The sequence below is a fragment of the Danio rerio genome, chromosome 8, assembly GCF_049306965.1.
Source record: "Danio rerio strain Tuebingen ecotype United States chromosome 8, GRCz12tu, whole genome shotgun sequence".
In the NCBI taxonomy this organism is placed as follows: Eukaryota; Metazoa; Chordata; class Actinopteri; order Cypriniformes; family Danionidae; genus Danio; species Danio rerio.
In genome coordinates, this window is record NC_133183.1 from 56,681,666 (window position 1) to 56,696,898 (window position 15,233).

General features: G+C 38.4%; 1 protein-coding gene and 1 long non-coding RNA gene across 15 annotated transcripts in view; both read left to right on the forward strand.

The window, feature by feature from the left end:
• Positions 1–15,233, forward strand: part of LOC141375928 (uncharacterized) — a 386,569-nt gene that overhangs the window by 131,253 nt on the left and 240,083 nt on the right. The gene's annotated exons all lie outside the window — the stretch shown is intronic.
• Positions 1–15,233, forward strand: part of espn (espin) — a 150,411-nt gene that overhangs the window by 15,287 nt on the left and 119,891 nt on the right. Inside the window, exons 1-2 of one of the 14 annotated variants that reach the window (XM_073909715.1) lie at positions 12,193–12,288; positions 12,386–12,460. The exons of the other annotated variants lie outside the window; for them this stretch is intronic. Coding sequence (XP_073765816.1) covers positions 12,251–12,288; positions 12,386–12,460 — 113 coding nt within the window. The 5' untranslated portion in view covers positions 12,193–12,250. Of the gene's footprint in view, positions 1–12,192; positions 12,289–12,385; positions 12,461–15,233 lie in introns of those variants that run through there. 14 annotated transcript variants of the gene reach the window in all.

Genomic DNA, 15,233 nt, shown 5'->3' on the forward strand with positions numbered 1-15,233 from the left:
CCCCTGATCTTGCAGCACCAGTTCTGCTTACCAAAAAAAGGGCCACTAAAGGTGTGACACATTCCACGCCCGTAATCACCACAGCTTGTGATTCCAGCAGTTGTGAATTACGTAGCTCATAAAGTATAGTTGCTATTTGTATAAATGCTATAAGATCACAAACTGTACCACTTACACAGAGAGTTAGAACTGATTTTTTAATCCCAGTTTCTTCGCAAATCTTATCTTGATTATACACGTTATACGGCGTCATGGAAATACACGCATGTCAAGCAGTATCAATGGGCGGGAAAACTGCACTGCTTCCTCACGTTGCAATAGGCCTTAAAATCTCTGGGATTTGGATTCTATGTAGACCCCAAGAAAATGTAAAAAAGAGACTTGTTGTGTTTATCACTCTAATATGACAGCGGAGCTTGATTTTGCATAATTGGTGGCCTTTAAACTAATAAATTGTTATGGCCTCCTGGACAGGCTCTTGGCTTTAAAAGCCATAAACAGCAAAATGATTTTTAAAGACAGATATGATCACGCCTTATTTCCTGCTGAATGTGAGGATTGTCATGTTTATTGCTAGACAATCTGCACTACAGCCTGCTGCCAAGATCAATGTCCACCATTATTAAACTGTCCTCAGATACGTCAACTGTTACTGGTGGACATCCTTTTTCAAGTGCTCATTACATTGCAGATACATAGAAAAACACCTAGACAAGTTAGCGTGGGGGCTAATTAATCATAGTTTTACTTAACAGCATTAGCATTGATGAGGCACATGACCAAAAAGCATAAATCTTATTGGTGGTCAAGTCCCCTTGGTCGCCATGAACAGATTTAATGGCAGTTGATTCAAAATAAAATCTTTATAAACAACTTTAAAAGCTTGTTTGTCCATCCAGCCAATGCCCATGTGTCTCAAGGCTAATTGTGCCTCTTGGGAACAGATCTTCTAATGATCTTCAAATGCTTAGAGCTTGTGCACATTGACTGTGTCTACATGGTCATCAGCAATCAAATTATTTACCTTAATCTAAATAAGGTAATAATATGATTAAGGTGTTTATGTGAGACGTTTTAAAAAATGTTCCTTTCATGTTCTAGTTTTACATGTTTTAGTACACATATTGTTGAACGTCATTACATAACCATACTATCCAATGTTTTCTCTGCAGTTTCATGTAATTTCAGGTGCTTCGTTTTTCATCTGGATTTCAGTAGTTTCACTTCCATTCAGCAACATTTCATTCATTCCCCTGCGACAAACTCTGAAGTACTAGATGAAAGTAGAAAGTAAGGACTGATATTAGAGAGTTGTTTCATGTAATTTGATAACACACGCTGAATGGAAAGAAAACTTCCGCATTGTGTTAAATGCGTCCCCAGGAGTTCAGTCTGTGCACTTAAGCTGGAGATGTGGTTGTCTGTGGTTCTGTGCTGACTCTGTGGGTGCAGAGTGTCAAACATCCGCGTGTATGTGTGTGTGTGTGTGTGGACTTTCCTGTGACAAAATGCAGCAAAAAGTACATGACAGTAATCATTTTTACAGTGTTTACATGGCTGTACTGCACTTCAGTAATGCGAATAAAATAGGCATACTTCTCATGTCTTAACTCAATTTCTGTTTAAGATTATGACTTTAGGCAGTTTAGGGTAATCAAAAACTGCTGTTTACATGGTAGACTCTTAATCAGAGTATTGTCTTTATCATATTAATTTCAAATATCCGGTGGCCTTGAGGTCTCCATTAATGAAGAATGGCCCCACTATCTTTGTTGTCTATTGGCTAATTGGGAGCACCGGGAGAATTCCTGGTGGGCCGGTCTGTTTTTTTGGCCGTGAGGGCCGCTGTCCCTAGCTGCTTACACTCTCAGCAATCACACTTTTTTCATCTATTTATTTATTTGACTATAGCTTCACTCTTTTTATTCATTATTTTGCAGCAGTGCCGCTCTTCTTATTTATTTTCTCGAAGCCCCGTGAGCAAAATGCAGCCTGCAGGTTAACTAACGTTAATGATGATGTAACGTTAACTATCGTCTTTCGACCCCAAACAGCGATTCGAGAATTTGAATAATTAATATTAATGAATAATACACCTGCTCAATGAAAATCAGATGATTCACTACATTCATAAATCTGACATAACGTGATCAGAAATCTAAAAAGGGGAGAAAAAGATTAAGCCATCAATAGAAAGTAATACCGTGTCTTGCGGGTCACAGTCCAATAATTATTTTTTATGCTCGTTGAAATAGCGCTATTGTGGACCAGTGGTAAACACGTTGCGTTACGACCTCGCCAGCCCGTGTTCGAAGCTCACCTGGAAAATTATTATTATTGTTATTATATATATATTTTTTATTGTTAAGACATATAATACTGTTAGTGCTTTTGAACATTTGAATTTCTAAAGAAGCTGTTTTCTTGAAAAAGACGTGGTAGTGTCATTAGAAACTGAATTGGAAATGACCTTATTTTAATATAGTCAGTCGTGAATTGAGGTGGGCCGGTCTGGCTTGAAACTCCAGGGCTGAAAATGAGTCCCACTCCGGCCCTGTTGTCTATGGTGTGAAGATACAAGATGTGCAGCTCCTGAAACTTCGGATACTGGAAGCCTGTGCTGGCATTTCTTCTGCGGTGTTGCTATCAGTGTGGGAAGAGTGGGAGAAGAGGGTGGCATTTACAATCCAACACAATTGGCTGCACATTAAACACATTTTATAAGTGGTCAGAAACTTGTAAATAACTCATGAAAGAATAAAGTTACATTAAAACCAAGCACACCATTGTTTATCTTGTGAAATTTCCAATATGTTTGATGTCTCAAATGACCCTCTTCCTATTGGATAAACAAAAGTTGGATCCAAGATGGCCGACTTCAAACTGGCCACCATGGTCACCACCCATCTTGAAAAGTTTGCCCCCTATCCGCTTGTTAAGTGTGACGTCACGTGAAGTGGCTTCCGGGTCCAAGCGCTCTATTCAACTGAATGGGAAGACTCATGAAATGGTAATAATAAACGTTCACATGATATAGTAATACTAAACGTTTACAAAGCGATTTAATACTTTCGAAAATCTCGATCGCAGTATATATGTCCATGCCTACTATCTGATGGCCAGAAAGTGATCATTTTTTTATAAATTGTTAAATTTTTGGCATTTGTGATGCAGCAAGCCCAGAGATTGTTGTGTACACTATGATTTTGCATAAACTTAACTTTAATGTTTGATAGGAATAAAACGTGATCATAAACGAATGATTTCTCCACTCAAATGAATGGCGACTTGGACCCGGAAACAGTATTACATACGTCATCACTTAACAAGCGGATACTAATGTGCCACAAACAGGACGTTAATATCACCAACCATTCCAATGTTGATTTCAATAGTTTATTAATTATTTACTAACTCTTTCTGCACAATTCTAAAAGCCACCAACAACATTCGACCCAGGGTTAATCACAGAACTTATGCAGGAGAATACAACATCAGGCTTATTTTGATGATTACTGAGTAATTCAGAAAAAATATTTCCTCTTAGCCTCCTTCATAGAAGCCTGATAATCTGAGAGAGATTACTCAAAGATCTCATATGACACCTGCAGTTTATCTCTCCTCCAATTGCGTTCAGCCTTTCTGCAGGCATGTCTAGATGCCCGAGTTGTCTCATTCAGCCAAGGCTCAGATTTAGGCTTAACAGTTTTAGCTTTCTCGGGGGCAACAAAGCCTAAGATGGAAGAAAAAGAGCAATTGAACAACTCCAGCAACTGGTCCACATCCATATAAGAGGGAGGGTTCTCTAGCATAGTTGTATGTTTGTCATCATATTACAAATCTTTAAACAGATCAATAGAACCATTAAATTTACGAAACCGCCAACAACTCTTAAATACAACCCAAGCTCATTCTGAAAACGTAGCCCCGCAGATGTTTCTGTAGATCGCGATTTACGTGGCAGGAAGTGTGTGTGGCCGCATTTCGTTTTTTCAAGCGAACTCTACGGGGCGGTGTGACGCCGCTCCTCTTCGCGGTTGCCGGCTGGGCTGACGGCTTGCCGTCAGAGAGGTGTGGAGGGCTTTCCTGTCGCAACCAGTTTGTCCGGTTAGCTTGTTGTGTTACGTCGGCAAAGCGGAGGCCCGAAGGTGGGGGAGCTGGCCGGAAGAGTGGTTCCAGACATCAGGTAATACAAAAAACAGAATGCAAAAAATAAAGCGAACGAGCTCATAACGAGGCGAGAATGCGGTGAAACCCAAAAACGAGGTCAAAATCAGACAAGGGCTTTTCTTTTTCTGCACGGCTTTCGTAAATCGTCACTTGGGTTTAGGGAAGAAGGAGGAGGAGGAGGGTTGGCCGATTGGCTGACCACCCAGTCAATCGTTTAGTCATTCAGCCAGTCGGTCAGTCAGACAGACGGTCGCCCGACAGCGGCCTCCGGCGGCTTATTACACGAAAACAGCGCGGGCGCGAGAGGCGTTCGAGATGAGAAAAAGCGTGCACAGCGGATTCGCGAAAACAAAAATTGCACAAATACGTACCTCCCGGAACGTATTTTGCAGTCTCCAGAAATGTCCGCGGGGCTACGTTTCCAGAATGAGCCTGGGTTGCCTAAATACAAAAGGTTTGTAATAATGCAGTACTTAATTTAATAATGAACAATTAATAAGTAATAAAGTATTAAAACACCATCATTAAGCATAATGTAATATTACACAGCATTTGTATCTGAATTTATAAACTGCTTACTAACGTTTATGAATGTAGAGTTAATGCTTAACATTTAAATATTGTATATATTATATTGAATTAACTATTTGCTTATGCTTAAAAGATGATTCACAGTGTGTAATTATTTTAAAGTGTTACCAAATTGTAAGTGTTAAAAGACTTTGCTTCTTGTTTTATGATTTTTTTAGACTAGAAACAATACAAGCACAGTCTTTTTGCAGTGTATGCCATGCTGTATGCCATGCTGGCACAAAAAACAGTGTTATGATTGGCCAGATCGCATGTCAATCTAACTCCCTGTAAAGTGTCATCTGTGATGTGCAAATTGCATTGATCTGTCAAACTCGTGCATTATTAATTTAGCAGATTAGGTGCTAAAGCAGTGGAGAAAAGGAGTGCAAATACAGATCGGTTCGTTCTTATAAAATCCTCCTGAAAGTTTAATCAGGAAGAGAGATGTGCTCTTTCAGCACTGTTTGCTCTTGTCTCAATGGCGATTGTCGGTATAACTCAAGTGATAAACTAATGAGGTAAACAAATACTCTTGAATAGATTTTCTGCATTGCCACAATAGGGTTGCTTTTGGAGGGTCGAGATAACATTCTCATGTCAAATTGGTCAGGGCACATGCATTGTAACTGTCCTTTCTTCATATCTCTTGGTCATGAATCTTGACGTTAAAATGCCTGATGCGTTATTGTGCAGCATAGTTTCGTCGTGATGATTTATAACAGCATGGCTTACTCATGCAGATAATGCTGTCTCCGGGTACAATGCAGGTTTAGTCTAATGGGCTGTGTAGAGAATGACACTGATTAATGCTGACACCTCAGAGAGATTTGTATTCATGAAAACGTAACAAAAGATATGGAAGGAGGTGTTTAGATTAGGGCTGTCATATGACAGGAGGTGTGGATCTGGTAATCGATTCCTAAAGTACCCTGCTATTTCGCAATCGAATATTGTTTATTGTCATAGGATGCCTTTAGCCACACATTTATATGAGAATTAAAGGGATAGTTCACTTAAGAATGAAGAAAGTTGGAAAGCGATAACCCTTAACTTCCGTAGTATTTGTTTTCCTGCTATGGATGTCAATGGTTTTGTGTCTTCAGCTTTAACAGTGTGAAACTTTTCATTTTTGTGGCAAACTGTGGCTGCGTCCGAAATCGCCTGCATCGAAAGGTACTGCATTTGAATTTAAACGTACTACTCTGCCGTTAGAAAAGTACGTTCTATACAGTATGAATGTGAAAAGTATGAATGGAATTCGAACGTACTACTTCCGCCATTTTGTCATGGTCACGTGACCTACCTGCGTCAGTTGCGTCGCTTCACTTCCATTCATGCATTATGGGATAGTGCAGCGTGCATGGGATGCCCACTCCAAAATCTCGCCGGAAGTAGTAAGTCATCCGGGTACTTCTCAAATACTGATTTTCGAATTCTATGAATTCGGACATACTACTCGGCTCGCATACTGATTTTAGCATACTATATAGAATGTAAGTATGCGGTTTCGGGCGCAGCCTATCTTTTTAAGGGAGTGTAAACATTCATTCCCTTGTTTTCCTTAGTTTCAGATTTCTGAGAAGTGTCCACAGTAGAATTTACCGCCAACTATTCCAGCATATGTTTAACACAGCAAATGCCCTTCCAGTCACAACGCAGTACTGGGAAACACCCATACACATGCATTCACACACACACACACTCATACACTATAGCCAATAATTTAGTTTATTCGATTCACCTATGTTTTTGGACTGTGGGGGAAACCAGAGCACCTGGAGGAAATCCATGCCCAGATACAGCGCGCTGGCAGCCATTAGCCTTTCACTGAGTAGAGCAAAAACGGTTGACGTCGTTCATCCACAAGATGGTGGCAAAGACTGCATAATAAGCCCTTAAAGGAGAAAAACAGCGTATTTTCTAACTACAGATTAAATCATTATAAAATAAAAATTGGTAAATAAATAAATTAAAAAATAAAATTGGTAAATGACATTCGAAGTCGATCTCTCTCTTTTGTATGTTGCAGTGCTGTATTTATACCATAGTAACTGTAGTGTATTGAGTGCGAGTATATCAGCAATGTATGTATTTTGTGTTGGCCACTCTTTTCACGCTTCGGGGGTTAATTTCATGCCGTTCAGCCTTATAATCTTAAAATGGGATCAAAATCACCTGTTTTGTCATTACTTTAGACATTACGCTAGAGAATCATTCAAACACTAGCTCTAAAGTGATGTTGGTGAATTAGTAATGGCTTCTGCCGTTCTACTCTGCAGATGTGAATGAACTACGGAAGAAAGTAGTTTGTCATACAAAAGGATTTTTAGTCTCTCTGGGCCCTATTTTTACGATTTAGGCGCAAAGTGCAAAGCGCAGGGCGCAAAAGCATTAAGGGCGTGTCATAATACACTTTTGCTATTTTAAGGATGGAAAAATATGCTTTGCTCCGCCGCACATGGTCTAACAAGGTTGAGCTTATTCTTTTAATGAGTTATGGGTGTGTTTTGAGAATAAACCAATCAGAGTCTCATCTCCCATTCCCTTTAAGTGTCAGTTGTGTCGCGCCATGGCGCATTTGCTATTTACACGGCGGACTTTGTAAGTGGAAAAACTGAGCGCTTCACTAGCGAGAAAACAGTTAAACAGAGCATCTACAGCGTTAGAATGAGAGATGAGCCTCCTCATTTTTCACTTTCACTTTCACTCTCGTGGTTAGGGAAACGTGTTGTACGCACAAACATTTATTAGCCTATACATAATTAATTTTGTTTATTAAGCGCAAAGATTTGTTTCAAATCTGTTCCTAAATTCTGTTCTAATTTCCAGAATAAATGAACAAAAATAACGAAGTGTGTTCAAACAACTGAGTTATATCCTAATACACATGCTGTTCCCCATATGGTCTAAAACCTGACAGGTGGGCATATCTAAGCTTGTTTTTAATAAAACAAATATAAATAAACATATAATAAATGATACTGCTAATAATAATAACATTATACAAAAGCAAATTGTTATAAATAAACAACAAAAAAAAAAACATTTGTTATATTTTAATCCTTGAATTATTTTTCATCTGTAAAGATATTTGTGTATTGCTGTACATCCTATGTGTATAAAGCAATGTGGAAGCGAGGCGCACAACTAATGCGCTCTGCGCTGGACTTTAGACCGGCTTTGATCTGGTCTATTGAACAATCTATTATAGTTCCTCAAAATAGCAACTCGCCTTAACACGCCTCCTTTTTTAGACCAGAACGCCTATGGGCGCACGTATGAGCGCAAATGCATTTGCTATTTAAACAGCGTGGTGTAAAACGTCAAAACAACTCTTGCGCCAAGCTGAAACTAGCTAACAAGAATTGTGTCGCGCCTTGCACCGCATTGCGCCGAGTGTATGATAGGGCCTTTTGTGTTTGATTTTGTTTTATTACACACACTTTTATGTTGTCGAACTGTTGTATAAACGCATAATCACACGAGTAGCAGTGCTATAGATATGGTTGTATATCATCACTAGTGGGACACTAAAGCACTTCACCTCACGCCTCCCACCTGTGCCAATATACAGTACAGCCATATCGCAGTGCTACCCATGTGAAATTGCTCATATATGTATATACAGATGGATCGTATGTCGCCCACCTGTTAATTTCACTACCATGTTGTAGCTAACTGCAGACATATGCAAACAGAAGGCAACACTTGTTTTCACCTGATATCTAGCATGCGTTTTCAGTGTTCAAGTGATGAGTCAAGATTTGTTATCATTTGTAGTATTAACATGCTGTGTTGATTAAAAATTGTAGATACGTCAAGATTTTAGTTTATCACAGATTTCTAATAACATGTTGAACATTGCTAGTAGCTCAATCTAGATTACACTCTAAATAAGTGTAGGGTTCCACACAATTCCTTCAGGTTGTCCCAAAACAAACCGATTAAGATAAATTTATTGTTTTTACAAATATAAGTGGGTTGAACATAAAACAATTACATAGTCCCCTTAAACACTTAAGAATTGTGCTATTTCATTCATTTATTTTCTTGTCGGCTTAGTCCTTTTATTAATCCAGGGTCGCCACAGCGGAATAAACTCATCCAGCAAGTTTTTACGCAGCGAATGCCCTTCCAGCCGCAACCCATCTCTGGGAAAAATCCACATACACACAAATACACTACGGACAATTTAGCCTACCCAATTCATCTGACTGTGGGGGAAACCGGAGCATTCAGAGGAAACCCACGCGAATGCAGGGAGAATATACAAACTCCACACAGAAACGCCAACTGAGCCGAGGCTCGAACCAGCAACCTAGCGACTTCCTTGCTGTGAGGCGAAAGCACTACCTACTTTGCCACAGCATCGCCCTTGTGTTGTTGTAACTCATTTTAAATGAGTAGTTTTAACAAGAACAGGCAGCCAAAGTTGTTTGTGAATGTAATCTGACTTGTTTTATTACCTTTAAATTATTTTACCTGACATATCACATCACTTTGCTTATTTTGCGCAATATTAATAAATATATTCCATATATTCCATTCTTTATTAAAATGCAAATGTATTGTCAAAACATTAACACATTTACCTAAAATTCCAGGTTGTAAATTAAATATTTAACCCTTGAATAGGGGTTCAGATCATATCATGCTGGAAATGTGTCTATATGCTGGAGAAAATGTGGAAATCAAAAGGCGAATCACTATCACATTTTCTGGGACTGATCTGTTATAAAAAAATATTGGACAGAAATACACAATGCCTAACAAAATAATTTTGAATCTGTGATAGCCTGATGGATTTTTTTGGACATACACATGAGGAATGGTTAAAAAGGTATAAATATCTAATGAAAATTGTGTAGTTAGCTATCAAAAAGAGCATTACCAAAAAATGGTTGTCACATGAAAGTCTTACCCTAAATGCATGGATGGAAATTACAATGGAAATTTATCAAATGGAACAAATTACCGCATTTGTAAAGCAGAAAATGGAACAATTTCTTTCTTTCTGGGAAAAATGAACCAACTATGCAACATCTCATAGACCTGAGCTTTTTTGTTAACTTAAAATTAGAAGGATCACTCCCTACATGTAAATAGTTTTGTTGCTGATATATATGTAAATCTTATTTTGCTGGTTTATTTATTTATTTTTACTTAAATGCCCCCCCCCCCTTTTTTTTCTCTTATTTGATTAATTTTAATTATTATTTATTATTATTATTTATTTATTTTGATTTGTTGTATTACATTAGTGTACATGCGCATAAAAGGAAAGCATACTGCTGAAAGAGAAAGTGGATGTACAAAACGTTAGTATTTTGAATTGTCAGTATAGTGGCTAATTCGTACAAATTCGTAAGAGTTCAGTCGTACGAAAATCTACAATTTTAAAAAGGAGGCGTGGCACCTAGCCCCACCCCTAACCCCAAACGTCATTGGGTGATGAACAAATCATACTAAATGGTACAAATTAGATCGTACAAATTCATACGAATTAGCCACTAAAGGAAAAAGTTACGAATTGCAGTGAGATTGCGTTGGATGTGTGACCTCTGACATGTACCTGATGTAAGTGCAAAACCTTTTGTGAGATAAAAAAGATAATAATAATAATAAAAAAAGAAATAGTGGTTCAGTTAGTTTGGGAATTCCTTTATTACATAAAAAACAATAAAAATAATTAATAGTAATACTTTTTGTCACGATTTTTAGAATAAAAATCAGTGAATGGTACTATGAAGTAAACTTAGAGTATTATTATCAACAGTATTAAACCATTATACATCATCATGTAATCAATACTAATCATCAGTACTTAATTATGAGTATAAAAAAGCAGTCGGCTAGTGCGCATGAATAATTTAGCCTCATTATGCTCTCTCATTGTCTTTTTAACATGGCTGAACACATCAAGCACTATCAACTCCAGTCAGACTGACTGCTCAATGGAGCGCGCTGTGGGCCTCATTAGGGTATCAGTGTCTTTTGTAAAAGGAGAATATGTGCTGGGACAGATGTAGATAAGGGGAATGAACCGACGATTTATGAGAGGACATCAAATTGGGGGTGTTGCTGATGCGTATCCTGTTCTCACAGGCCGCGGAGGACACGCCGTGGTCTTTTAGTGATAAAGCTAATGGCTCGGTTCACATGAATGGATTGGTCGTAAAAGTCAGTAGACATGAGGTGCTACGAAAGGGTGGGTGAGGGCGGTTACGCAACCAGCTAATGCAGATTAGGGCCACTAACTTGCTTTAATTACCTCATGTGTCAGAGATTGTGGATGGAGTCTTATTTGCATAAAGTGTAAGAATCAAAGGTTACAGTGCTGTTGACATGCGAAATATATTAGATTTAATTTTGCCATGCTTTAAAATATAAAGTCAAAGATGTATTAGATTTCTTTTTGAAATATTTCCCAAATGATGATTAACAGAGCATGGAATTTTTCACAGTATTTCCTACAATATTTTTTCTTCTGGAGAAAGTCTTATTTGTTTTATTTTGGCTTGAATAAAAGCAGTTTTTATTTTTTTTAAAAACCATTTTAAGGTCAAAATTATTATGCAAAGATAAAAGACTTAATGTAAATGTAAAAGAAATCAGTTATTAGAAATGAGTTATTAAAACTATTATGATTAGAAATGTGTTGAAAAAAAATGTTCTCTCCGTTAAACAGAAGTTGGGGAAAATATATACAGAATTAATCAGGAGGGCTAATAATTCTGAATTCAACTGTGTTTAAACATAACACATAGAGTGGATATATCAAAATTAGTATTTAAAAATATCACCAGTCTCCCATCACTAGTCTCTCACACTCAGCTGGGATCTTGCTCCTTTAAAAAAAATCAATCAGGTTTAAGTCAGGACTTTGAGCTGCCATTTCATTATTTTAAAGGTTCTCATCTATTTAAAAACAAAAAGCTTTATTCGTTTTGCCGTGTGACAGGGCTCTCTGTCGTGCAGGAAAACTGCTGGCTGATTGAGTGATGAAAGCTATGGATATAGATATTAGATTTAAACAATGGGTATATTTAGGAATCTCTTCATTTTGTATAATTATAAAAGATGGCATGGATGGAATGATTCCAAACTTTTAAAGATGAGTTTGGTCTTATATATATTCATATATATATATTCATATATATATATATATATATATATATATATATATATATATATATATATATATACATTCACCAATAGTCATTTATAGTGAAAAGGTTTTGAAACATACTAAAGTGTATTATTGTAATATTTACAACTATTTTTAACGAAGGCCACTGCAAATTGTAGTGTAGTGTGTAACGGAGGACTGCTGGCGCTTTCAGCCCAGAAAGGCACACTCCCATATGCTTATTTCACGCGGCCGCCATTTTAAAGAACCAAAGCAAGGCTGCGGTGGGAATGAATCCGGAAGTATAGGACCAGCACTGTAAACACTGCAGTAACATGCTGTGTACTACAAACCTCCGGCAGTTGCCGAGATTTCAAAATGCAGAAATGGTGTAAACATTACTTTAATATCATTCAGTAAGTTTATTTTAAACAATTAAAAGCAATTTAGCATCGAACAAGATCACAATTTCAGTGTCAATTTCACAATTTTCACGCTTAAATGTCCTCCTAGGCTTCAGCTCATGGCACTAGTTAAACACCGTGAGGACGCAGGAAAGCGCTTTCCTGCTTCAGCCTTTGTAACCCGGTGAGTAATAAAACGCTGCAGTCCTCTGCAGCACACCCTCGTGTTGTCTGTAACCGTACGTTCACACCGAAAGCGGCGAGAGCGTCCAAGGTCGCTCTTGCCGCCCTGGCGACAACGCTCTCTGCCTTCAGCTCCTGCGGCGAGAGCGTCAAAACTCGCTACATTGATCTCATATTTAAAGGAGCCGTTGCAGCATATCAGTTACATTCCTGCAAAAAACATGTTTCTAGCGTGAAAATGTCGCGCACTTCTTATCAAATTCATACAACAATGGAAGATAAAGTTGCGTGTGGTGTGGCTTTGCTCTTTTTATCCAATATGTGTCCATACGTCTGAAATATCCTGAAGCAGGAGTACTGTTTTGTACTGTCACATCGCGTGAGATTCCCGCTTTTTTAAGATAAATTTATATAACATTAATGAACATCAGTAACTCGCCAGTAACTTATTTAATGCATGTTCCTGTAGGAAAAAATTGTAAATAATTGGAAATCCGGCGACCGCAATAATCAAACCCTTGGGAACAACTGTGGTCGGAACCAAAGTTCACAGGTCTGTGTTCTCTGAACTGCTATCAAGTGATGGACGTCTTCATTCTGATTGCTTGCCGCCGAACCGCGTCATAGCTCATTACCATAAAGTTGACTTCATTTCAACTCTCCTCGACGCTCACGCCGGCGAAGACGCGCCGCGCTGCTCATCGCCGCTTATCGCCGCCGGCTCTCATTGAAAATGAATGACTTCCGGCTACTTTGACGCTCTCGCCGCTTTCGGTGTGAACGTACGGTAATAGTGTTGTCCTGGTACTGAAGTTTTAAACCCAGCTATTTCCCGCTAACATGGAAGCGCTGCTGTGCGCAGATGACTCGACTGATCTTCACGGCTTCGCTCTTCAGTCTCCGGTATCTGTGTTTAGTTTGCACACAGTTTACTGCCCTTCACCCAGTGCAAACACAGATACACGGACTGGAGCGTAAAGCAGCCGTCAAGATCAGTCGAGTCATTTAGCAAATCACTCGGATCGACTGTGTTTGTGCTCAGAATACAGCGGTGGGTGAACTGATGACCTTCTCGGCCAATCACAATAATTTCTGTTGAACACGTGAACACAAAGGCAAATCAGCGCTGTTTTAAGAAAGCCATCAACATTGCCTTAAATCTTAGCGCGAAACTGCCGGTTTTTCTTTTAATTCAGTATCATGACAAGTCTAATATAGTGAAAGAATCAGTTTATTAACTCGAGTTTGATGAATGGCATCTAAAACGTGTGTTTGGGAAAGAAAACGTTAGTTAGTGCCATTTGCATTAAATTTTTTTTTTCCCTTTTTACATTCACCATTCATTCAGAACGGACCTTCGGGTTACCCGGAAGGCGGAGAAATTATAAGTTTGTGTCACTTTATCTTCGCTGGTAAGATATATAGCCAGTTACAGAGCATTCCTATGTAACTCCCTTTGATACTTCCGGCAGCCTCGATTTCGCTTTTGAAAATGGCGGCCGCGTGAAATCAGTTTATAGCCTCCTCGTTAGAGCATTCACCTCACATGCAGTTCAATCCCCGCTTGGAACGAGGCAGTGGGTGAGGAACCAGTTGGAATACGATAATTGTAAAAACTTTTGAGTATCTCGGATTTCACTAGTCATCGGTGGTGTAATGTAACATAACTTATGTGTGATAAACTACAGTAATTGAGTAATTTGTTTATATTACTATTGTTATATTACTACATGAATGAGTTGGTCAGTTGTGAACATTTGAAATTTTTGCAACACGGTGCTTTCCCACACTTTAACCAGCAGAGGTCCTCATCAAGCTCTGACTTGGAAAGCTTCGAGTAACAAATCAATAAGTTTTCTCATGTGCCGTGCTCCATGTGCTTTATGTTTCTGTCATGTGACCCTTTCTGTTTCCTGCTGTTTACAAATGATCATGAGTTCCACCTGCTGTGTCATCCCTGTTTGCGACATGTGTTATCATGTCCTGTGTATTTATACTGAGTTTAGTTCAATACTTCGTTCGGGTTGAGCACGGGTGATGTGTGTTTTAGATATGTTTATGACTTTTTGAAAGACAGAGTTGAGTAATAGAATTTAGTATTTAGCAGAATAGTTATCTATGGTAATATAGCTGTAATATTCAGAAGGAAAGGGTATTGGCTAAGGGTAATCAATAGAAAAAAGGATTTTGGAAAAAGTTGTTAAGGTTTTTTTTTTTTTTTTTGGTGGGGGTTTGTTTCACCATACGAAAAACATGGGTTAGTTAACTCCTGATTTACACTCCAATCCAGATGGTGGCGGTAATGCTCCAAAAAGCTGGTTGCCAGTCGCCAAAAAACACACAGGAAGAAGAAGAAAAAGAAGAATCCTTTGTTTGGTATTGTATTGTCAACACCTGTTGATTCCTGCGTGTCGATGGTCCAATGCCTGTAGTGAGTGTTTTGTTAATAAATACGTGTACTTTTAATGATTAATGAGTTTCTTGCATTTGTAGAGAGTGTGAACGTTATAATCAGACACGCCTGTCTTTAATTTCCAAGTGCTCCTTCAATTCCAACTTAGTTGGTTTATACAAGGATTGGAACTGAACTGTGCAGGAAGGTGGAGCTTGAGGAACAGGATTGTGCACCATGCTGTATGTAATATTGATTGACTGTTAAATAAAAAAACCTAAGGTTCTGGCAAATATTTGAGCACTGTTGAGCACTTTCTTAAAGGACACCCCCCACTTTCAGTTTATGTCTACCTAGGAATTTTTTCAAAAAATGCATCATA